The 25,745-nt window shown below is 41.1% G+C and overlaps 1 protein-coding gene across 9 annotated transcripts in view; it reads right to left on the bottom strand.

Moving 5' to 3' along the window:
* The window catches only part of ARID4A (AT-rich interaction domain 4A), an 81,783-nt gene that overhangs the window by 16,360 nt on the left and 39,678 nt on the right, over positions 1-25,745 (bottom strand). For 7 of the 9 annotated variants that reach the window (XR_012903259.1, XR_012903260.1, XM_075926313.1 and 4 more), the window contains 10 exons: positions 14,208-14,280; positions 10,810-10,904; positions 10,585-10,682; positions 8,609-8,837; positions 5,298-5,548; positions 2,409-2,606; positions 1,183-1,260; positions 918-1,002; positions 592-724; positions 234-296 (listed from right to left, as the gene is read on the bottom strand). Coding sequence is in view for 7 of the 9 variants with exons in the window: in XM_075926313.1 (XP_075782428.1) it covers positions 234-296; positions 592-724; positions 918-1,002; positions 1,183-1,260; positions 2,409-2,606; positions 5,298-5,548; positions 8,609-8,837; positions 10,585-10,682; positions 10,810-10,904; positions 14,208-14,280 (1,303 nt within the window). In the remaining 2 variants the exon portion in view is untranslated. The remainder of the gene's footprint in view (positions 1-233; positions 297-591; positions 725-917; positions 1,003-1,182; positions 1,261-2,408; positions 2,607-5,297; positions 5,549-8,608; positions 8,838-10,584; positions 10,683-10,809; positions 10,905-14,207; positions 14,281-25,745) is intronic. The other 2 variants (XM_014579611.3, XM_014579613.3) reach the window with 1 other exon arrangement.

Genomic DNA, 25,745 nt, shown 5'->3' with positions numbered 1-25,745 from the left:
AGTTTTGGGAACAATTTTATTTCTGGTTTAGGAGTGAAGCACACTGATGTAAGTACAAGGGGTAACTGCCCTTTCCCTAACTAAAAAGAGATGTATTTTTTCTTCTCCACTAGTGTCTATTTAGTTGTTTTAACAGCATTAACATTCACAGGAGAGAGGGAAAAAAAATGGTTTTTTTAAATCACTTTTTCAAAATGTATGAAAAATCAAAACGTAGAACAGATATCACTCACCATTTGAGCCTCTATCAGAATCAAACATTCCTGAGCTACGTCTCGTCTGCCTGCGAGGTGTTCCTAAAAAAATTCAAAATCAAAACTCTTTAGTTTATAGAATATAAAATGTATTGTATAGATAGTAAACTGCACAGAACTTCAAAACTGTTGACTTACAGCACAGCCATACAGCACAGCCATATGTTTATTAAAGGTTTCATACTAATGTGTGGGGTTACATTATTAGTATTTACTTTTCTCCTGTGTACGAGCAGCTAAGTGTCACATATGACTGTATCAGGTATACCTTCTGTTCCATTTGGTAATGATGAGCAATCTGACAAATTGCTCTGTATACTTCTGGCTCTTGCTTTACCTTCACTATTAGGTGTTTTGGATAAACTGCAAGACATGTTTGACAGAAGAGTAGATTTTAGAGGTGGGCGGCCACGTTTTGATTTCTGTTTCTCCTCATCCTTCTTTTCATCTTTTTCCTGGTCTTCTTTATTCTGAAGACACAAAATTGGGCATTCTTAGAATATACATCATGGCATATATTCAAAACATTACCCTTTTTGGCCTACACATTAAGGACAGGGGCTAGAGAGTAAGCAGCTAAATAATCTCTTATTCTTAGGAGCAGAGAGAACTATTAAGCTCTTACAAACTATTAGAAAAAGTTTACTGATCTATAAATATTACTTTTGCTTTTTTCTTTTGTTTTCTCTTTGGTCCTCCTTTGTCCAAAGGCCAGATAATCCGATCAGCTTTCACCCATTCATCATATCTAAAGGCAAAACACAGCACACTGTTACTACTGCAGTTAAAAACTGATTTATTGTAATTTGATGATTCACATCTGAATTGCAAGGACCTTAATAAAAATTCAAAATAGAGCCCCATCCCCCTTTTAGAAACATATCTGATGTTTTAAAACTTATTTAGTGCTATGTTTTATTGCAATTACCTTCCTAAGATCCTGAGGATATCTGAAGGTGCAGACCTTCCTGGTCTCCTGCCAGCAAAGCACTGGAAGTCAGGTGACCTGGGGTCAATTACAGACTCTTCCATCAACTTCATGTGACCTTAGGAAATTCAGTTTTAATCTCTCCATGCCTTAGTTTCCCCACCTATAACACTTATAAAATTATCATACTTACCTGTGGTTTTTAAAGAGCTTTCAAATCATCTGGCAAAAGACGCTAAGCATTAAGGGAGACTGTCAAAGTAATAAATGGAGTTAGGTGCTTATCTGCCATTTGTGCCTTTGAAACTCTCCTGCATCATTATTCTTTATTATTAATACAGAAGGGGGCCATGAATAGCAGCTTGAGGAAAAGGTTTCTTTCAAACCTACGTGATATCATCATGTCATTCAAGGAAGTCTGCTTAGATTTCTCAGGAATTCAAGAAGGTGGCAAATCTCAAACTTTAATGTACTGGGAAAACATTTTAAAATATCTCTAACTCTTGTGGCATTAGCACTGTCACACTATTTATAAGAATAAAGAAATGCCATTATACAGCACTCATTTGGAATACAATGCAAGTGTTCAGTGGATTTTTCTGCACTTCCATACAATTTAGCTTCTACCCCACTGCCGTGCCCACCATGAATTTCTTAAAGCATGTATCTTCTTTAATTATAGCCAGTGTTCAACGGTCAGCACATATTTTGTTGCTGAAATTTCAGCATTTATTAAACTAATAACGCATAAGCTGCCCTACTATTAAATGTCATATAGTTTCTTATAGTAAGGGTGTCATCAGGAAGCACGACACCATGGACTTAAAAGGTAGCAGTAATTTAAAAGTAATTATCGTAGCTCACTATTTTCACCAAAGGTCTGATCCTGCTGACAATTATTACCAGGCACAGGATTTATTCTTGCAAAAACTCGAGTTTAAGTTTAAAGTATTACTCTGAATTTTATGAAGAGATGGACCAAAATCCTGCAAACACTTACACACATGCATAATTCCATTGGCTTCAATGGGATTACTCTTCCGTGAGTGAAAGTACTCACATGAAAAAGTTTTAGTAGGATCTGATCCTATTGTGCAGTGCTAATTCACTATAAGGCCAAGAGACTCTTCCCCTTTTCATGACATTTTTCTCTTATAGAAAAAATTCTCTTGAATACAGTAAATTTTAGTCAATTAAAATGAAGTTAAATGCTAATTTCTCCTTACCTTACATTCCAGCCATAGTAATGTACTAAATATAAAACCTCTCCATCATCAATTTCTGTGCTTTTAATACTGGCTTCATAAATTTTCTGAGTTTTTCCACGTCCATATTTTACTTTCACTTTGGTTCCCGTTAGACAGGGCTCTGTGTCCTCCTCATCCTCCTCCCCTTCTGATTCTCCTTTGTTATCAATTTCCTCCCTATAGAAAGATATATTTATAATACCCATTGATTATTTAATTACAGTCAGCCCAAAAATTTCCAGAGCATAGTTAAATATTCCCTGTCTAGTCAGAGGAAAGAGAAGAGAAAAAATTGCAGTAGGGAGTCCCTTGCTTCATGAAGCACAATGTATAAAAAATGAGCTTGGACATAGTTTCTTCAAATCAGACACCTCCACTCTCTTTTGCATAAGTTAGAAGTGTTAAACATCGTATTTATTCATAAATCATATCTTAACATGATTTATATGTGCATAACTATCTCAAAGCTTTAATGTTTATCGTTTTAAACATATTTAGTTGACAGTGAGGCTCAAGTGAAACAGAAGGTACTGAGGAAGGAGACACTAACTTCAATTCTTAATATTTGCTTCTGATGTGCTATTTTAAAGTTTTCAACCTTCTGCAATTTGCTCTGAAGTTTTATGAAATATTTGCATTGTCAGGGTAATTGTCCTTTTGTGGTTCTCTAATCAGTTCCACAGAAGCAAATAGCAGTAAACACAGGGTTACAATAAATGCCTTTAAAAGTGACAACAATTCTTAACAGCTTCTATTTAAAATTATTTCTACCATTTAACTTAAGAAAAGATCCATAATAAAGCCAAGGTGTTTTTGCAATAGCCAATGCCTCATCTGATCTACATATTTACATTACTTTTTAAACAAATTATTTGAATAGAAGCAAACCTAGAACTACAAGTAGACAAAATAGAAAAAGCACAGCTTGCTTTTAATAAAAGCTAAGTGATATGTTACAATCAGAGATGAACTATCTTGCAGCAATAACAGTTTACATTAAAAGGAAAGATGATGGCCAAGACATCTAGTGCTTAAAAGAAAGATGACTAAGAGACAATAGATATATGTAATATACCCATGCAACCTATGATACACTCTAATTTTACTTATGTTTGAATGAATTTGTTTGTTGTGTCATTTTACATGATCTTTCTTTTGACTGAAGGTGTAGCCTTCTTTGAAATCAATGTTTTTTCCAGAAGCGCATCAAAATGAGAACATAAGAATGGCCATACTGGGTCAAACCTAAAGGTCCATCTAGCCCAGTATCCTGCCTTCCAGCAGCAGCCAATGCCAGGTGCTTCAGAGGGAAGGAACCAAATAGGCAATCAACAAGTGATCCACTCCCAGTTTCTGGCAAACAGACGCTACTGACACCATCGCTGCCCATCCTGGTTAATAGCCACTAATGGACCTATTTTCCATGAACTTATCTAATTCTTTTTTGAACACTGTTATATAGTCTTGGCCTTCACAACTCTTTTACCAGAGTTCCACAGAGAAATTCTTCCTTTTTTTTTAACCTGCTGACTATGTATTTCATTGGGTGACTCCTAGTACTTGTATTATGAGAAGGAGTAAATAACACTTCCCTATTTATTGTCTACTTCAATCATGATTTATAGACCTCTATCATATCCACCCTTAGTCATCTCTTTTCCAAGCTGAAAAGTCCAAGTCTTATTAATCTCTCCTCATATGGAAAAGGTAAGGAGATGATGCAGTCAACACATTCTCCAGTTGCTTGAAACAAACAAATAAAAAAAAAACATTAGGCTTAATTCACACTCAACTTGTGCCTCAAGTGCATCCCTCTTCCCCAGGCACACTGTCTAGAAAAAGAGGAGAAATGATGTCATAAGGTGCAGAACCAATCCCTGAACGGAGGTAGCCAAGACTAATAGGGTGCGAAGAGAGCGGCCTAGCCTGTTTTCACAACCCCTGGACTGCAGCAATTTAAACCAATTCTGCCTCAGTTTGTACTATGGATGTTATTTTCTGTCTATTAGATGGCTCTTTAGTCCAACATTCCCACATTCTTCCATATTGGTCTGTAACCCACCACTCTCTCATCCTTCATGTTGCGTTCTGCTCTCTTCTTCTCTTCAATGTTCTTCTGCCTCTTCAATCCATTTCCCCCTTCATTTTTAATCCTCAAGTCCCTTTCTTTCTCCTTAGCTCTTATTAATTCAACCCCTCCTGCCCTCAAATACATTTAAATAAAAAAAGAAACAAACAAGCTGGACATTTTCCAATAATTATTAGCCACCTTGCTTTTATGTTACATCCACTTCTTACTCCAAAAGATACAATATAAATAGACAAGACTACATGTTTGTACAACACCTACCAACCGATTTTATCTGGCACTTATGTGCACTATGGTGCACAGATACCAATATAATCCAAGCTCACAGTGTTAGGAAGTCCATCCAGAGAAGTGGTAAAGCAGTGACTATTGCATGCACCTGCAGGCTAAAGCAACCCAGAAGTGGGTCTGCAATGAGAAAGGAGCTACCGCATCCATGGAAGCGCTGATTCAGTACATCTCCTAGGAAGCATCCTCAAGAGAAACACCTGTATGGCCCCCAAATACTGCCTTGCCTGACCAGATCCTTGGAGGAAGAGGAGAGTAGAAATACAGCCATCTCTCAGGGGAAAAACCTCTGAGGTACACAGCAGGCCTCTGCTGTTTTTGATATGCACAAGGAGGGGCAAATTATGATTGGGGTGAAAATCATGGGCTTGAGTCACACGTCTGATCTCTGGAAATGGAGTCCTAAATCTTCCTTAAACTAAGCAATATGGAGTGTCGCTGTGCCACCACACAGGCATTCTCTTAAAGAGAAGATGTAAGTTAATATGTACCTCTCTTGCCTCCTCTCTTCCTCTTCATCAGATTCTTTATCAGATTCCTCTTGTTTTTTCATTTTCTTCTCTTTTTGCTTTGTTGTGTTCTTTCTCCCCAGTGAAGTCTCATTTTCTTTCTTCTCTGCATTCTCAAGTGTTTCCTCTACATCTTTATTTTCTTTGTTGCTATCTTTTAATTTGTCCTGCATTTTATCTTCTTCAGTTTCTTTTTTAATAGTTATTGCATCACGAGCAAGTCTCCTCCGCCCCTAACATAGAAACACATTCTGTTAAACAAGTTTTTTCATGTTCAGAGCAGGGGAGGTTATGCAGTGCATACTGTGTACTGAAGTATACTTATTTTTCCTGTACAGAAGAAAGACTGGAGCCCAATGTGAAGTTTTGCATTTGAGAGTTATCATGTATTTATAAATTTTAAACTGTTTGCTATCAACAGAATCACGACTCTGATCACAATTATAGGATTCCAGTATCAGAGTTCTAGCTTTTAATTACCTTTTGGGTGCATTTTAAAGGAAATTGTTTAACTGTACAAGGCCCGTAGTACGGATGTTAAGAGTCAGTTGATGGAATTTCCATCGACTATTCGATTAGTCGATAAGAGGAGGGTACTCCTGCTGCTTTTAAGCTGGATCTTCCCAGCACCAGCTCCTGCTTCCCCAACCATGCCGCCTCTGATACAGAGGCGGGTGTGGGGGGCGGAGGGGAAGCAACTAGTTGAGTACTCACTGGACTACCCAATAAGCCTATGCTGATCAGGTAGTCGACAATTTGATTAGTCACTTACATCCCTAGCCTGTAGTCCCTAAACACATGAAATAACACCCTCCCTAGCAGACTATGGCAGTTGTGGTAAGCACAACTATTTAACAGTCTTATGATTTAAAAGGGACAGATGCTCTGAAGTGAAAACATATATTGTTAAAATGAGTCCAGTAGCATCCAAAAGCTGCAAGACCCCTAGATTTTCCATATGTTGAAAGAAAAGCACTGGAATAGCTGTTGAGTTGGGGAAGGGGCCCTTCCCTCTTATGGGCTTTTAATATTAAGCAGCCCAAGTACTCTAATTTTTGTACTCAGAATATACACCCTTCTGTTGCGTTTGCAATATTAGAATTTATTTATTATTCAAACTTAACAAACCAACCCATTAGGTACTCTAATAATTAAGCTTGTAGAAACATTATGTAATACTTGGTGGTTGCCACTGTCACATACAGGTGACATTATCTACATATTAATTATTTAATGCAGCTGGTTGGCTGCGTTAACAGGTTAACTTTGCCATCTAACAAGTCAAAGCAACTTAAAAAGCAACCCTTTTCCCTCTCCTCTTCTCTCCTGACCCAAAACCTTCCCCCAAAACTCCTGTCAAATACAAACAGTTTTTGCAGCATATTGTAAGGTGATCAAGCTAAAGAAACACAAACCGATCACGTATTATTATCTTTCTTAATGTTCAGTGCTTGTTTGAGCTAAACACTGTAGCTCTGTTTTTCCACAAGAGGCTTTTGCGCAAAAAGGAGCTGTCTACATGGTTCCTTTCTGTGCAAAAACCCCTTCTTGCACAAAAACAGAGCTTAAATAATTATGCAAATGAGGCACAGCAATATTCCACACTTTGCCTCATTTGCATATTTTCTTGCACAAGAGGGGGCAGCGTAGACATAGCCTGTATGTTTACATTATTGTAGAAACCACCTCTTTTAAAACTATTAATTCATTACATTTACAGCATTTTAAGTAGTATTTCCAGTAAGCATACTCTCGCATTTTTTTTAAATTTAATAAGACCCTTTTCTATCATTTAATAGCTGGACAGGATCTAATCACCAAAATCTTCAGTAGGAAACAAAGCTGAAGTCCCCTGTCTGCACCTGTTCCAGATTAATTCAATCTTCCTTAAAGATGGGAGACCAGGACTGCACATAATATTCCAGATGTGGTCTCATCTGTGCCTTGTATCATGGTACTAACATTTCCCATCTCTACTGGAAATACCTCGCCTGATGCACCCTCTAACTGCATTAGATTTTTTCACAGCCACATCACATTGGTGGCCTATTCACTGGCCTCTGATCAGCCAGTACTTGGGATGTAAAAAGCTAGTTAAAAAGGTACCAGTGCAACTGCTGAAAATCTTAGCGGTTACTGGCTCTGCAGTATGAAGTTTATTTAAACTTTATACGGAAGAGCCCAAAGCAAAGCCTTCCTGTGACCAGGGCCACCAGCCTCTGCTGGCCCGCTCTCAGGGAGGCAGCTTCTCCATGGCAGTGAAGCCACCTCTGTGGGAGAGGGGCCAGCAGGGTGTGGTTTGCTACTGCAGCGAAGCTGCTTCCTCAGGAGTACAGTCAGCAAGAGCTGCCAGCCCTGCTCCCAGGGATCCAACGTGTAACCTCTGGCAGGGGGAAAGGAGGGGCAGCAGGGGATGCTCTGGTGTTGGTTACAGTGATGCTTACTGGTTAGCCGGTTAATCTTGAATATCCCTAGCCAATACACCCAGATCTTTCTTCCCCCGTCATTTCCAACTGATACGTAGTCTGTTTGTAGCAAATATTCTTGATGTTAGTCTCTAAGTGCATGATCTTGCATTTGCACTATTAAATTTCAGCCCATTTCTATTACTCGTCAGTTTTGACAATCATCCAGACCATTCTGCAGGATATACTGGTCCTAATTTGTATTGGCAACACCTCCCAACTTTGCAACATCTGCTAATTTTATTAGCACACTCCCACTTTTTTGTGCTATGGTCAGTAATGTAAATGTTAAGTAAGATTACTCCCAAAACCAATCCCCGAGGAACTCCATTAGTTACTTCCCTCCAGCCTGACAGTTCACCTTTCAGTATGACCCACTGCTGTCTTCCCTTTAGCCAGTTCCTTATCCACCCTTCAATTCTCCTATTAATTCCCATTTTCTCAAATTTAAAATATAATTTCCCACATGGAACTGACTCAAATGCCTTACTGAAACCTACATAGATTAATTCTATTGAATTCCTACTGAATTTTCTCTGTCTAAAGATGATCTCAGGTAGCTTGGTCAATCTCCTGAAGGGTTTTGAACATCAGGAAAGAACTTGAAATGGACTTATACACCCTGGCTTCCGATTGAATAAACAATAGAGCATTGTCTGGATATGTGAATGGAAGCCTGTGTTTAGTTTGTGCGCTGCTGTGTTTCATACAAATATGGCAATTCCTACGTACAGCCAATTCTCTAGGGAAATCTCGTATCAGTGAACTATTAAGGATGCCCAGTTCTATTTAGCACATAAATAAAAAAACTGAAGTCAGACTACTTACTCTTGGGGATCTTAATTCTATTTCTTCTTTTTCACTTTCACTGCTAGAATCATTTTCTTCCACTTCATTTTTTACTTCTGCTGGAAGCATTTCTTGTTCCTCTTTTACACTTTCCTCCATTGGTTCTTCGTGTTTCTGAATGTTTTCTACCACTTTTGGTTCATTATGATGGATGGTCCTAAACTGAATGTTTGCAGAGCGGCAGTATTCTTCAAAACCATAAAGATACCTATATATATATACATAAATAAAAAACAAAGTTTGATACATTTTTATCATTGCATATCTGATTTTCATGTCACAGAACTGCAAACATATTATTTTCTTGCTCACATAAGTTCAAGAGAAGAGTATTAACTCTTGGTGGCAAAAAACCAAACAACCCAACTCTATGTTAAGAGAGTTTGAGGTAGCATGATTAAGCAATCATATCTGAGTGACTCAGTTAACATTACGCATACACAGCTTTAACTCTGTCCCATTTGCTTAAGCATTCACAACAGTCAACAGTACATCATACTATACAAGAGTTTCTCAAGCACACAATTGCTTCTACAATCTTAGAATTACCTTGCATTTTTTTCCCCATTCATGTATTGTTACAGTGTTTTAAAGCTCAACTCCCTGAATATTTTCATTTACTTTAATGAATAGGATCAGACACATAGTCAGCTGCTATTCAACAAGCACAACTTTCATTAGATTCAATGAGGTAATTAACCACTAAGCTAATTTATACTAAGCTGCAAATTTAGATGGCCTATATATGCCAGCAAGTTTTCACTTTTTATTTAATCTGAAAGCTTAGTTTGCGGTATACTTTTCAAATTAATTACATTAATGAGCTGTCTGGCATACACAACTGTAAAAGAGACAATACACATTCATCTAAGGGTTAGAAAACATATTATATTTTATTCGAGAAACAAAATACAGCCATGTCATTAAAGACTTTTGTACTGCAACTACCCTACATTGAGAGTTAGATTTGCATGTATAACCTTTACTGTAGCAATTCCTGATACTGGTGCCAACCATGGAATCATGGTGCTCAACTGTTCTGATATTTTCTTTTTTTGTATAATAAAACAAAGTTCTTCAGGGTGGGGAAATATTTGCCCATGTATCTAATGGACAAAACATTCCCCTGATCTCCCACATGCAGAGCTCCAGCTCTCATTTTTACTCAAAACATTGAACTATTTCTACTCAACCTTTCAGGAAAAAAGTTAATTTTACTTAGAAAAATCTCAGGTGCATTATAAATGAAAATACAATTGAACAACAGGAGTTAAGCAAATGCTTATGTAACCTTAACTCAAATGGTCACCACCACTCCTTCTACTCTTATATCTAATAAAGTAAATGTGTCCAAGAGCCATCATTCACAGATCTATAAAGATAATCGAAATTTCTGCACTGGTATTTCAAAGATTAATTCTGAAACACACTTATTTCAAGCTACTTTGTTCAGAAAGTTTAAAAGTTTGGAGTAAATAAATGCAAAGCTCTGCCCATAACATGCAACTATCACAGATCTCAATGGCAGTAGAACATGTGCATATCTGAAGACAGAGTCTGTCCATGTTAATAAGCGCACATTTCAAATTGGCTGCATAGCAGTTTCATTGCTATATTCCAAAACAGTAACACCAAATGCCAGCAATGGCAACTGGCTGCTCTAAAACAAGCAGTGTTCTAAGAAACTTCAACTGCAAGATCCTACACGGTGTCCAGAAGTCTTCTACTCCTCTTTATAGTTAATGGAAGTGGTGCAGAACTCTAGCCCTTGTTTGCAAGAACTTCTTAAAATCTGGTAAAGTTAATATAGAAACATAACAAGAGAATGTTGAACACTTGTTTACTAATATCAACTACTGAGTCAACAAAATTGTTTGAAAGTGTTCATTCCACTTTTAAGATTTTCCATATTTATAAAAATCATTCAATCAATCATCTAGTAAGATATAACTTACTTTCTATAAGCAGTTTTTACATTGTAGGAAGCAGCTGAGTTCAAAATAGGAATGCCAAGGTCCATATAAATTTGCTTCCATACAGCACCACTGTCAATCTGGAAAAGGAAATTTTATTTATTAACCAGGAAAATTAAGAATGAAATTTATTGTGACACTAGAACTGTAACCAAGGCCTTCAAGAACACTAATAGAGGTTTTGCTTAAGAAAAATTTAACACTTACATTGTCACACCCACCCTGTTGATACACCAGTCTAAAAAGTTTGAAGAGGTTAAGATCCTTGTAGCCCAGAACAGGTGGTTTATTGATAGGAGTACCTAATTATATAAGAATACAAATATATAAAGTTACCATGCAGATGAGCAAACTTGTCTTTCATCCCACAGCACACACTTGATTGTTGGTACATTTTGCAATTTAGCGTCTGTAATATTTTACCTATAAAAATGGTATCTCAAGCAATGTTCCTTCTAGTTTTTTACAAGTTCATGTGCAGAATAATTTTATGTGCACCAAGGCCTGTGCAGATGTGCACCACTAATAGAAACACATGCTGCTGGCTTTACATGGCTGTGGTGAATCAGCTGGGTGGTATTTGAATCTCTCCTGTGTGGCTCCCCAAGCACAAAGCTTATCCAAAGAAGAAGGAAAATGTGGAAGGGCAGCCAATCAGAATCGTTAAGGAAAAGCCTGGGAAATGATAGGGTGTGGGACAGATAAAGAGAAGAATATAAAATGTTTGGATGCGGGGGACATAGAATAAAAATTAAAGGGTCAGAATATGAAATGGTGAAAAAGGTGGCAAGAGAAAGAATTTTCGGGGCGGGGGGCAGAGTGAATATGAAACTAAACTAAGTGAATTGAAAACTGGTTAGGAAATGAGATTCTATTAATTATAAAAGGGGAGGTCAGAAATTTACTGAGATAAGGACTGAAATTAATGAATTTGCTACTCCTCTCTGCTAAAGTAGCAAAGGAGGTCCCTTTTTTCCAGGAAATGCAAAATTATGGAAGTTAGACTATATTGGACATTGCTACAGAAGTATTGGCAGCATGCAGTGGTACTCACACAGAAAAAAAGACAAAGAAGAGCAACAGGACGGGAGAGGTTGTGTTGCAAGGAAGAGAAAGAAAAATATATGGGAACACAAGACCCAGCTGTGAAAGAAGCCTGTACTGCTTGATCAAAATACTATCTTTAAACCAGGGGTTCTCAAACTTTGTGATACTACGACCTCCTAAAATGCTAATGTGTGTGACCCCCCTCACCCTGACTGCCCTGGGTCACTTCCTCCCCCCTTCTCACCAGATTCCTTGCCCTCCTGGGGTTCCTTCAAGGCATTTGCGGTCCTCGATGCCCTTCCCCCCGTCTTTCTCCTCTGTGCCTCTTTTCCACTCCACGTCCCTTTGATTCCTTCTCTCTCTCCTCTTCTCCGTCCTCCACTCCTCTCCCGTGTCTCCTCCTCTGACCCCCATGTGCCCTTATTTACCTCCGGGTCCTCTGCCCCGACCCAATCCCTCAGCCTGCTGCCTGAGGGACCCCACCCTCTCCCAGCTGGAGAAGCATTCGGTCGCCCGGCAACCATGCCCCAGCCAGCCCCTCGCGCATCCGCTCCTGTGCTGGCCTCACTCTCCCGCCACCTTGCCTCCTGCTGCAGCTGAGCCATGCTCCTGGAGTCCCGCGGCCCCGGCCATGCTGCGCAGCTTGCCAGCGGCTGCCTTCTGCTTCCCTGCTGCTCTTCATGGCCCGGGAGAGAGGGGTCGCAAGTGAAAAACTGAATCCAACTGTGACCCCCCCCCCCTTTAAGTTGCTGGTGACCCCCCCCCGGGGGGTCGCAACCCACAGTTTGAGATACACTGCTTTAAACAATATCAGTTCATCTGAGGACTAGGCCTTTACTTATACTGCTCTATTACCTTCTTTATTTACCCATTTCCTACAGCCACCTATGAAGTCTCTCCCTAGTTCCTGGACTAACACTGCTTCAGAGAGACATTACTCTATGAGGGAACAAGAGAAAGGACAGTAACAGAAGTAGAAGAACCAGGCTATAAAGAAGATAGTATTATTTACACATGATACACTTCCCTCTTAAACCGTTCCTTATTTCTCTCCCCCGCCACCCACACCTTTGTCCCAAGGGAGTGCTAATTCCACATGGTATGGCCTTCAAAGTGATCCTGGATGAATTCCAGAAAAGCTTGCCATAACAAATATATGACCCAGTGATATATTTGTGATAGGCAAGTGGCAAGACTGAACAGGCTAGGAACTACTCCATTAAGCCTTTGCGGATTGGAAAATACTTAGTTACAGAGAAGACCAGCCTACTTAAAATGGTGATCTGCCGTATTTCTTTTAATTATACTAAAAGATTGTGCACTACTTTGCTTGACTAAGACAGTTGTCTGTCTTCTTATTATATGTTTTTCTATCAACATGTATTATTATAGAAGACTGCAATGTTTTATGAATTTTTACCCACTCTTCCCTTGTTCACCAATGAGCAGAGAAGGTATTCAAGTACATAACTTATATTCAAGTATTTTTTTAATATAATAGTGCTTAAAAATTTTAGAAGCTATTTTTTACCCTGTGGAAAACACTTGCTAGTTTTTTACAGAAGTATCTAAAGATAGTCTAGTCTTGTTTGTACAATGTTTTCCATCTTTGCTATTGATCAAAACAAATTTGCAAATACAGGAGTGAAACTTTCTATATTCAAAACGATTGCCATTTCTGTGCATAACATATGTGGGTGCACTATGTTATTTGCTGAAAGGATAACCCATTTTCTGACATCAATGCCTTTAGAAAAGCTCCAGCCACCCAGGCATTGGAAAATTAGCACTGCATAAGCCACTGAAATGTGAAATTGTAAGGAGGATGACACTGAAAAGAAAGCAAAGTACCGTACTATGTATAAAAGTAACTGCAGCACTTCCAATATATTCTTTGCTATATAGCACTTAGGTGTCATGCATATAACGGACAGGACCAATTCTGTTGAGAAAAGCACCACATTTGTGCCTTCTTTATTCTAAAACCAAGCTGGATCACTTAGGTTGTTTTCCAGGTGAATGTTACTGTTATTCCCCTACTTGGGAGGGAAGTGTCTGTGTGTGATTAGAATAGCCTTGCAACAGGATTTAAAAATGCACATTTCTGGATTTCTGGTGCTTAAAGAGTTCCACAACCCAAGGCCAAGTCTTCAAGAGGTTTTATCCTACAGATCAGCAACACAAGTGCCAGCTATAGCTGCCATACAGGGACACCAGCTAAGAGTATATTTTAGAGATATTTTGGTTCTTGCCCATGAAGAACAATCTTAAAAAAAAAAAAAAAAAAAAAACCCACCCACCCAAAAACCCAAACCATCAAAATCACTTAGGCACGGTTCACTTTTACTCTATGTGTTATGCCTATACACCTTTGATATAACCAGACTTGCCCCATTTTGAAAAAGGTTAAAAAAGTTCTCTCACGTGCCAGGTTAGTTATTGTAATATACATGTTTCCCTGATGCAAGAGCTGTACCATAATACAACACATTACATTTTAAAAGAATTATTTTTAAATGAGTTGGTACACAAGAGATAATAAGTAAGCAATTTATTACCTCTGTCTTCCATAAACTTGTAAAGCTGTTGGAGGAAGTTGTCCCTCTCTTCAGGATCAAGCTCTTCCTCCGGCTGTCAAAACAAGGGGAGACATATTGAAAATATTAAATGCACATGGCCACATTTATTTATAGCCCGATCCAAAACAATTCATTTTACACAGAGAAGCCAGGCTATTATTGTTCATCCATATAAAGATGTATTCTATCAAGAAAAAGGGCTAGCCACACAAATGGGCAAAGTTAAATAAGATGAGAGAGACTAACTTAGTTGGTTTGAACCCTATGCACTGAAATCTCAACTGCGGAAAAAGAAAATGCAAAGCATAGGGATCCCTCAATCCATTAGGGCAGTGGTCCCCAACCTGTGGTGGTGGCCGGGCGCCAGGGGGCATGGCCGTTCGCCCGCCGGGCGCCAGGGGCGGGGACCCCCCATAGTCGCGCGCCCCCCCCCCATAGCTGCGCCCGGGGCCGGCGCCCCCCCCTCCTCCAAGCGCCCGGGGCCGGCGCCCCCTCCCCCCCAAGCTCCGCACGCCCGGGACCAGCGCCCCCCCCCTCCTCCAAGCGCCGGGGGCCAGGGTCGGCGCCCCCCCCCCCAAGCTCCGTGCGCCCGGGGCCGGCGCCCCTCCCCCTCCTCCAAGCGCCCGGGGCCAGGCCAGCCCCGAGCACGTGGCGGGCGCACACGAATGCCCCCGCGGGCGCCATGGCGCCCGCGGGCACCGTGTTGGGGACCACGGCATTAGGGAAAGAAAGACTTAGATATAAGGATATGTGTGGCCTGCACTAATATAATGATTAATATTATACAGTAAATCCAATACTGAACAAAGCTATCCATCCTGTTTTCCTTTTACTAAAACACATTACCTCTACAGGCAGTCCCCGGGTTACGTACAATATAGGGACTGTAGGTTTGTTCTTAAGTTGAATTTGTATGCAAGTTGGAACTGGTACATATTGTAGGGGAAACTCTAGCCAAACATTTCTCCAGAGCTCAGTTTTATTCTCCCACACCTCACTTCCCTCAGTCCTTTATTCTCAAGCTGAGGTGTCTGCTGAGAAAAGCCACCGCGCGTCTCCCTGGTCTGCTGGGGGGGGCACTAGCTTCGTGTCTCCCTGGTCTGTTGGGGGGAAGCAGCTAGTGCGGGGTTGCCTCACCCCGTTTGTAAGTAGGGATCCGATGCAAGTCGGATCCATGTAACCCGGGGACTGCCTGTACTATTCTTACACTGCCACTGCAGATAAATACAGCTAAACTATTGTGACAGTCCACAATATGAACTAACGCCTTTGCTATGTTCAAAGGGAAATGGTAAAGTAAAGAAAGGTTATTAAGAAAAAAATTATTTTTGACCATGTTTAGTGGGATTCCAGATTTTAGTAGAGCCTAATGAGGACTTTTTCCCTGCAAAATCCTATATGTGTCACATTCTTCCTCCCCAACCTGGTAGGCATAAGGATTGCTAGTGAGACTGTCTGTACGAAAGTGACTACAACTTTCTGTATGTCTTTCCTCGAAGACTAAGTCAAAAAGAAAACTCCACTACTTTATCTTTAGTAGAAAAATCACATGCAGTTTTGAAAGGAAGTAGGAAGCAAAAGAAAGGGTACTGATTTCTGTTTAGGCTACATTCAGCAAATTCTAAGCTTTGATTTTAATAAAATTATATATTCCTAATTTTCTCTGGTGAAAACAGGGTCATTGGCATTTAAAATGACACACCGCTGTCTTGTTAACTAAAGAACAGCCTTCCTGTGAAGCAACAGTATTAGTTCACCCCTTTTCACATCCTGCTTGTTTCAATGAATGTAATCTCCAGAGCCCAATGGGGGTCATTTAAATACTGACATTATTCTGCAGAGATACTTTGTGTTGTGTTTCTTGTTTTCTGATTTTTTAAAAATAAAACATGGAAATTAAATTCTGACCCACAAAATTATATAATATTATAGTGGCCATTTTGCTTTTCCATGTATATTCCATGGTATACATTTAAACAGGAATACAGTAAGATACAAAACGGAAAACAGAACACAGACAATGCTGCATATTTATATTATTGCAATAGGAACCAGTTTTTGTATTTCCTACTTTTAAAAAATTTAACTGTGCAATCTTAACATTACAATTAATAGATCTCACTGTTTCCTGTGCAATGCTTTTCTATTTATGGATAATCTACAGATATTCACAATTCAGAAGCACTTCCACCTTGAACTATTTATTTGTGTGGACGTATCCCCAAAACAAACACAGTGAGGCTGCAGCTTAGAAACAGCTTTTCCATGTGCAAACATTTAAATATTTACAAGCTTCAGAGGGGTAGCTGAGTTTGTTGGTTTTATAAGTTTTTTGTGTTACAGACTAATAGTCTAGTAGCACCTTAAGGACTAACAAAACATGTAGATGGTATCATGAGCTTTCATGGGCACAACCCACTTCTTCAGACTGAAGTGGGCTCTGCCCATGAAAGCTCATGATACCATCTACATGTTTTGTTAGTCCTGAAGGTGCTACTAAACTGTTGTTTTTTAAATATTTACAGTCTCTCTGTATCTTTAACTGAAGTTAAACAAAAGGCAAAGATGAAAAATCCTATAGCAAAAGAAAACAGGAGCAGGAAGACCAAGGCTACGTCTACACTGGCCCCTTTTCCGGAAGAGGCATGTAAATTTCACTAGTCGTCGTAGGGAAATCCGCGGGGGATTTAAATATCCCCCGCGGCATTTAAATAAAAATGTCCGCCGCTTTTTTCCGGCTTTTAAAAAAGCCGGAAAAGAGCGTCTAGCCTGGCCCCGATCCTCCGGAAAAAGTGCCCTTTTCCGGAGGCTCTTATTCTTACTTTGAAGTAGGAATAAGAGCCTCCGGAAAAGGGCACTTTTTCCGGAGGATCGGGGCCAGTCTAGACGCTATTTTCCGGCTTTTTTAAAAGCCGGAAAAAAGCGGCGGACATTTTTATTTAAATGCCGCGGGGGATATTTAAATCCCCCGCGGATTTCCCTACGACGACTAGTGAAATTTACATGCCCCTTCCGGAAAAGGGGCCAGTGTAGACGTAGCCCAAGTGACTATACTTGAGGAACTTGGAAAACAGAAGGAAAGGTTAGGACAGTTAATACATCTAATGGTGACAGAAGTGATATGAACTGGCCATTCAGTGGACTGCAGACCAGGTGAAATGACTCATGAGTTGATGCTGGAGAATATTTCACATTGGGCTATCTATATGCTACCATTCCCCCCGACCTGGGTGTGTCTTGCATGCCTGTAGTTCCTAGAACTCCACCCACTGTTCTGGCTCTCTAGAAAGGTTTCATTTCAATTATCAAATGCCCTGCAGGCTTCATAGACTCAGTGTCCCTATGGGAACATTTTTGCGCCTGAGTAATAAGGAGGGATGAATGAATATTTCTGTCATGATTGCCTCAATCAACTGGGACCCAATTTTGGTAGACATTACACATCAAGAGAGAGAGAGAGAGAGAGAGAGAGTCCCTCCTTCAAAAGCCTACAGTCTGACCAGAGAGAGTCTGACCAGAGAGAAACCAAAGAAAGTTTTAATCCTATTTTAGCGATGAATATATGCACAGATCTACAAAGGTATAGAAGTGCACAAGTCCCAGTTTCAGGCTCCAGTACAATCCACAGAACTCCCACCGAACACTGTTGGTGCTTAAAAGCCAGACCCCTGTCCCTACAACACGGCCTCTGCTTCCCCTGCCCTGCTGCTGCAGAGGCTGTTACAGCAGTCGCCCCTGGCTGCAGGGGGGTCCCAGCGGCAAATTGGAGGGTGCTACTCGCTGGGCAGGCAGCCCCACTCAATCCCTGCTCACGCCGGGTAAGGGACCAAATCCCAGTGTCTCTGCAATTTAAAAGGCAGTAGGAGCCAGGATGACTGGCTCCTACTGCCTTTTAAATTGCAGAGACACAATAGGGTTTAGTCCTGGTGCAAACCAGGACTGATCGGGGCTGCCTTCCCCTATCGAGTAATCGAGCAGTTGATAAAAATTCTATCAACTACTTGATTACATCCCTGCTCTATACTTCGGTGATCAGAGCACCCATGTGGGAGACTTAAGACTCAGTATCCCTGCTCCACTAATTACTTAAATGGAGTATGAAAGCTTCAAGAGGAGAGATTGAGGGAGCCCCTCTTCAGAATATCCTGTAGCCCACTGGTTAGGGTACTCTCCTGAGAGATGGGATATGGGAGACCCTGTTCAAATCATGAGTCCTGTAACCACTGAACTAAAGGTTATAAGGTGGGCACCACCATCACCAAATCCTCCTGCTATGTTGTGTGGAATTAAGCAGGCACCTAACTCAGTCTCACAAGAAACAACTTGGGCACTTATGTTGCCTGACTCCCGGAGAAAGGTTCCTGACTGTGGATCACAAGCAGAGAGAGACACCTCCCAGTCATCTAGTGTGAGGTGTCTGCCTCCTTTAGAGGGGCAGAAGGCAAGACACACTTCTCTAGTTGGCGTCTTCCATAGGCTAGCTTAGGCAGCTCTCCCCACATCAAATGCTGGATTTTGTGAATCGTGTTCTAAAATGCTTCTCTCTCCCCACTCATAGCGTTGGGGATTTAGGTGCCTAAGTCAGGCTTTGTGGATCACGCTGTTATTCCTGCGATATTCCTGGCACCTAGGTCCCTTTAAGGATGCATGTCACAGAAGTCAATGTGACTTGGCCCAAGTTCTAAACAAGCCTCTGGCGGAGCCAAGAACTGAACCCAGACCTCATGTCTTACTCGAGTGCCTTAACCAGGTCACCCTTCTCCAGAATTAACTGTTACAGCCAACTCCTTTCTTCTGAATGGTGTGGAGCAGCACAGCATGCCCTTTGGCTTCTCTCCCTCTATTCCTCCTAATGCAGCCTCCAGAAGGGGGAATATTAAAAAGAACTAAAGGAATCCGAATAAGTATTGCAGCATCTCAGAAATGCCACTGCTGCTACTTGCCACCACTGAAGAGAGCAATGTTTCTTTTAGTAGGCAGCCTGCACACACTGCACTTCTATCCATGGAATCCCCAGATAGCAGGAATGCTGCTGTTCCAACCAACAGCTTCACTGCTTCTGAAGTCCAGATATTTTCACTAGAAGTCTTCAGAATTTCATAGCTAAATCTATGCAAATAATTTTCTGTGAACATTTCCAGTTCTCTAGTAATTTTGTCTCTTATTTACATTCTTTCCCACAAAGTGGCTCTGATAAATGGTAAGTGAGTGCCAATGATTTAGCTCAAAGAGGCCAAACCTGTTCACAAGTAGAAAAGCCATTTAACATACAGGCAGTCCCCGAGTTACGCGGATTTGACTTATGTCGGATCCGCAGTTACAAACGGGGTTTTTCTCGCCCCGGAGGACGGGAGCGGCGGGACGCCCAGATGCGCCGCGGTCCCGCCGCCCGTGTCCTCAGGGGCGAGAAAAGCTGCTCCACGTCTCCCTGGTCTGCTGGGGGGGGGGGTTCCCCCCAGCAGACCAGGGAGACGCTGAGCAAAGCCGCGGAGCATGTGGGCAGCGGGACAGCCCAGACGCGGAGCAAAGCCGCAGAGGACCCGGAGCAAAGCCGCAGAGGACCCGGGCGGCGGGACTGCGGTGTGTCTCGGTCCGCCACCCGCGTCTCCCTGGTCTGCTGGGGGGGGGGGGGGGGGAGCGCAGCTAGTGTGCCCCCCCCCAGCAGACCAGGCTTTTCTCCGGACGCCTGTGGTAGAGCAGATGGGGCGCTGCCGGTTGGTCCCGCAGCGCCGGTCTGGGCGCTACTGGACCAACCCAGCAGCACCCTAGCTGCTCTGCCCCAGGTGTCCTGATTCAGCCGCTGCTGAAACTGACCAGCACTGACTACAGGAAGCCCGAGGCAGAGTTGCTCTGCCCCAGGCTTCCTGGAATCAGCCGCTGATCAGTTTCAGCAGCAGCTGACTTGGGGACGCCTGGGGTTCTTAAGTTGAATCTGTATGTAAGAACTGGCATCCAGATTCAGCCTGTTGAAACTGATCAGCAGCTGATTCCAGGAAGCCCGGGGCAGAGCAACTCTGCCTCGGGCTTCCTGTAGTCAGCCGCTGGTCAGTTTCAGCAGTGGCTGAATCTGGACGCCAGTTCCGACTTACATACAGATTCAACTTAAGAACAAACCTACAGTCCCTATCTTGTACGTAACCCGGGGACTGCCTGTATTACATTTATAGAGAATTCAGAAGTGAAATATCTATTGCTCACTCATTACATATGATCAAATGAAACACCAGGCATTTTTAATTTTAATTGAATATTTCTTTTAGTAAAGTTAGTTTAATTTAAAATACTGGTATGCTGCTTGGTCAGAGGGCTCTTAGCTGTAACAAGAAAAGCTCATAAAACGTTGATGGGTTAAGTTTAAAAAAAAAAAAAACAGCTACATGCTGAAATTACTAAATTTTTCTTCCATCATGATAGCTAGTTATCCAAAACCACCAATACTTACATTATTACTTTGCAAAATAAACACCCTCCCCCCTATGTCTCAGAGTACTTTTCTTAATCCCTGTATTGCTAAATACTTTATAAACACATGTATGTTTTATTTAAACTGATCGTGTAGGAACTAGCAGAGCAACCAATCACTATGGGCCTGACTCAATGTTTAAAGAAGTCTACAAAAACACTCACATATATCAGTGTACCATGCTTTATGACCCATGTGTTCACAATAGTTGCCTCAGCCTTGAGCATTTCTATGGATTCAAATGAGAAAGAAAATACAGCTCTAACATCCTGGCCTCTTGCCTGCTCTTCAAACAGAAATTATAGCTCTTGTTGGTCCTAATCTGAACAGTGGACAGACCAAAAAACAAAATGAAAAATAAAAAAGCCCACTAATTTGCTGTCCAAAATGAACAAGAAAAAATGTCAGACACTAATACCAGTGACAGCATAAAGCGTATAATATAAAAGAAAATAGTAGTTCTCAGGATACATAATCATTGGTTCAAGTTTGATACTCAAATCCTTCAAATACAACCCGCATTAGAGTATTGTAAACTAAGGTATTAAAAATATATTTTTCTTTAGAGTTATTGCTTGACTAATCATGCTATGAACTTCCTAAAAGGAAAACAGAACCAATCTAGGAGGAAGAAAAATATGATATATGGCAACCAAAGCTCAGAAGAGCATGAATCTGTTTTGGGACTGGATCGGTTCAATATCTTCATCAACGGTTTAGATACTGGCATAGAAAGTACGCTTATTAAGTTTGCAGATGATACCAAGCTGGGAGGAGTTGCAACTGCTTTGGAAGATAGGGTCATAATTAAAAATGATCTGGACAAATTGGAGAAATGGTCTGAGGTAAACAGGATGAAGTTTAATTAAGACAAATGCAAAGTGCTCCACTTAGGAAGGAACAATCAGTTTCACACATACAGAATGGGAAGCAACTGTCTAGGAAGGAGTACGGCAGAAAGGGATCTAGGGGTTATAGTGGACCACAAGCTAAATATGATTCAACAGTGTGATACTGTTGCAAAAAAAAAAAAAAAAAAAAAAGGCGCAAATATGAGTCTGGGATGCATTAACAGGTGTGTTGTGAGCAAGACATGAGAGTCATTCTTCTGCTCTATTCTGCGCTGGTTAGGCCTCAGTTGGAGTATTGTGTCCAGTTCTGGGCACCGCATTTCAAGAAAGATGTGGAGAAATTGGAAAGGGTCCAGAGAAGAGCAACAAGAATGATTAAAGGTCTAGAGAACATGACCTATGAAGGAAGGCTGAAAGAATTGGGTTTGTTTAGTTTAGAAAAGAGAAGATTGAGGGGGGACATGATAGCAGTTTTCAGGTATCTAAAAGGGTGTCATAAGGAGGAGGGAGAAAACTTGTTCATCTTGGCCTCTGAGGATAGAATAAGAAGCAGTGGGCTTAAACTGCAGCAAAGGAGGTTTAGGTTGGACATTAGGAAAAAGTTCCTAACTGTCAGGGTAGTTAAACACCGGAATAAATTGCCCAGGGAGGTTGTAGAATCTCCATCTGTAGGGATATTTAAGAGTAGGTTAGATGGATGTCTATCAGGGATGGTCTAGATAGTCCCCTGTCCTCATGGCAGGACGAAGTACTGGACTCGACCTCTCGAAGTCCCTTCCAGTCCTAGTATTCTATGAATACCTAGAAGACCAAAACAAGTGCACAAGTTACTCTAACTGAATTATTCCAGAGTTGTTACATACATTTATCAGCCACAGATTTGCTTTCTGCTATTGAATTTGATGAAGTTAAGAAAAAAATCAAGTGCAATAACTTGCAGTGCGACACCAACTGAAGACTACAGTTGCTTTAAGCTTTTAATTCCACCCATATTGCAAAGTTCCTTTATTAAGAGGGGATCTGCTTTTAAAAACTCATTGCAGAAGAAAAGGTAGAGAAGGTAGAGAGAAGCATGATCTGGTAGTCTAAACAGAATGGGAACCAAGAACCCTGCAGGCTTTAACAACGTTACATATCTTCAGATCAATCTTTTCACCTCTCTGCCTCATCTTATCCATATAATGGGGTTAATATAGGTAACTCAGAAGGGTATTGTCAGAATACGATGTTCATATACAACTTTGCAGATGAAAACTCTACATAATGTCTAGTTTTATTACAGGGTGCAATATAAACCACAAATTCAAACAGTAACCAGAAATCTTGGGAAAATGGATTACTTTAGAAGTCTCAGAAATGTAGCTGTGTTAGTCTGTAACTTTAAAAAAGATGAGCAGTGCTGTGGCACCTTAGAGACTAAAGGATGGATGGATAGATAGAGAGATAATCATGAACATTTGTGGACAAAATCAACTTCTTCAGATGAAATGATCTTTGATTACTTTAGATTAATTTGTCACTTGTAAATATATATTGTCTGGTACTACATTTATTGTGGCTACTTACCTTTTATATAAATCCACGTATCTCACGGATGTTGTTTCTTGCTGAAAAGCTTTGAAATTGTGTTATTCTTATACGCAATTTTTAGACTCAGATTTTATATGCTACCTTAAAACACATACACTTAACACCAGAGATGGACTGCTTTCAATCACATTTTTATCTTGCCTCTTAATGCCATTTATACATTAGAAGGGTCTGAGAATAGTGGCAGTTGGGAAACAGCATTAAAAATTGTTAAGCATGTACAGATGGAACCTCCTAAATCTGGTACTCTCTGGTCTGGCAACATCTGTGGTCCAGCAAGGCCATGGATGTTGCTGGATGAAAGAGCCCCAGAGGCAGGAGCAACTCATGGGCAGGAGAGCCCTGGCTGAGACAGATGGCACCTGGGAACCTCCTTGCCTTAGTAGGGCAGGAGAACCCTCAGGGTCAGCTGAGCCATGTGACTAGGGAATCTCAGCCACAGATGAGGAATCCTTGGTTGCAGTGGGGCTGTTGGCAGCTAGGCAGCTCCAAACAGGAACCCCGCAGTGGCAGCAGGGTCAGGGTGACCACGTAGCCTCTGCCAGGGAACTCCCCCCAGCTGAAGCGAGGCTGACAGAGGCTGGAATTCCCAGTGGCAGCAGGCTGGCCCTACCAGCGGGGAAGAGTGGCCCCGGCGGCCCCAGTTGGGGAACTCCGGATGCAGCAGGGTTGCCAGTGGCTGGGTGGTCCCAGCTGGGAACCCAGGAACACTGGCAGCGGGGCAAGCAGCAGCCAAGAGTCACACCAGGAACCCCAGGAGACTGGGGCAGCAAGGTGGAGAACCCGTGCCAGAGCCTGGGAGCGGTGCAGCCAGCAGGGGAGCATTAACAACCCTCCTGCGTCCCCAGTACAGCTAACTCCCCCGTTCGGGACAGCTCAGGGAACTCCAACCTGTGTAAGAATCCTAAATTTCTACTTCTAAAATGTAATACATGAATTTCAAATACGGCCTCCCCTAACCCTCCAACCCCCAATATAAATTTAATGCTGGTGAAAGGTACATGGAATGGGGGGGGAACCCTTCCTCAGAGTCACCGTTTAATGGTACAGCTTCTCCTCCTCCCCTTCCCCCCAAAGGATAAATTATGTGACAAGAAATCTACAATTTGCCCTTAAAAATACATGCCCCTGCTACAAGGAATTTGACCAACTGTTTGCCACTGTCCTGAGAACAGATTCTACCTTCTGCCATCCCATCTCCCAGAACTTGCAGTTTTTCTTTTCATACAGAAGGAAGTGAGTTAGGCACCAAAGTTCTATTTTCAAATGGGAAACAACTTACTTCTGATCTCATGAGACACCATTAAAGAATGGCCAGCATGGCAACCTATTTCCTTCCTGCACCCCATCATATCTCCCATGAGATGAACTAGCCAGCTTCTGCAATATTTCCCATTAGGAAGACTCTCTGGCTATGTCTAAACTACATCCCTTTTTCGATAAAGAGATGTAAATTAGATGTATCGAAATTGTAAATGAAGACAGGATTTGAATTTCCCGCACTTCATTTGCATAATGGCAGCTGCAGCTGTTTTTCAAAAAGCCACTTTCAAAAAAACAAAACAAAACAAAACACCAAACACATCACTCCACTCACACTCACACTTAAGACTGGGATCTTTCAACAGAAATGCCCTGTTTTGAAAGATCCTGTAAACCTCATGGCCGCCATTATGCAAATGAAGTGCGGGAAATTCAAATCCCAGTTTCATTTACAATTTCGATATGTCTAATTTACATCCTTTTATCGAAAAAGGGATGTAGTTTAGACATACCCTCTATGAAAAAGATGCAGGTCTGCTAGCCAATTCCTCCTGAGTGGGAGACAGAGGTAGCAATCAAGCTAGAATTGTGTTGACATTCTTAATTCTTCATGCTTATAAAAATCCAAAGGGATTTAAAAAAAAACAAAAACCCCAAAACCCCATGCTGCTTTCCATTGGGCAATAACAGTAAAAGTCAGTCATGGTACACTGTCCAAACCTGAACTATGAGGGTCAAATCCACCTTTCCTCCCTTTTCACAATGCCCTACTCTACAAAGCTCTTGCTCTTTGAGCCAATCATCATTTCATTAAATTTAATTGTCTTTCTGTAACTCTTTGAAATCCCACACATAAAATCGAATGTTTATGCTACACATGCAAGGCGTTCCTTTGGTTGCTCCTAACTCAGAAGGAATTTTTATATTTTAACAAAATACATGAGGAGGGCTTGATTTGTCCACAGGAGTAATGTCCAAAGAGACTAAAAGATCAAACTGCAAGCTGCAGACACTCTCCCCTTTAAACCCGGGGCTAGGAAAAAGTTAATCATTGGACATTTTTATTTCTTAGTAAACAAGTAGTAACTGCCATCTTCCTTAGAAGAGTAAAAATGGAAAGTAATATGGGTGTACATATTTTTGATTTTTAATTAAAACATGCTTATCAGAGACAGACCTTGCACTTTTGGATATTTTCCAATGCAACCACTGCATTGGTTTATACCAATTTAACCTCAGAATGGCTGATACATCCTAATATGTATCTAGAACACGCTTACTGAAACTTTTGAAATTTACAAAATTGAATACAAAAGTTTATAGCCAACAAAACTGTGGCTAAATTCAAAC

Source organism: Pelodiscus sinensis, chromosome 4 (assembly GCF_049634645.1).
Source record: "Pelodiscus sinensis isolate JC-2024 chromosome 4, ASM4963464v1, whole genome shotgun sequence".
NCBI classification, from domain to species: domain Eukaryota; kingdom Metazoa; phylum Chordata; order Testudines; family Trionychidae; genus Pelodiscus; species Pelodiscus sinensis.
The sequence above is the reverse complement of the archived record's forward strand: the minus strand, read 5'-3'. Positions and strand labels throughout refer to the sequence as shown.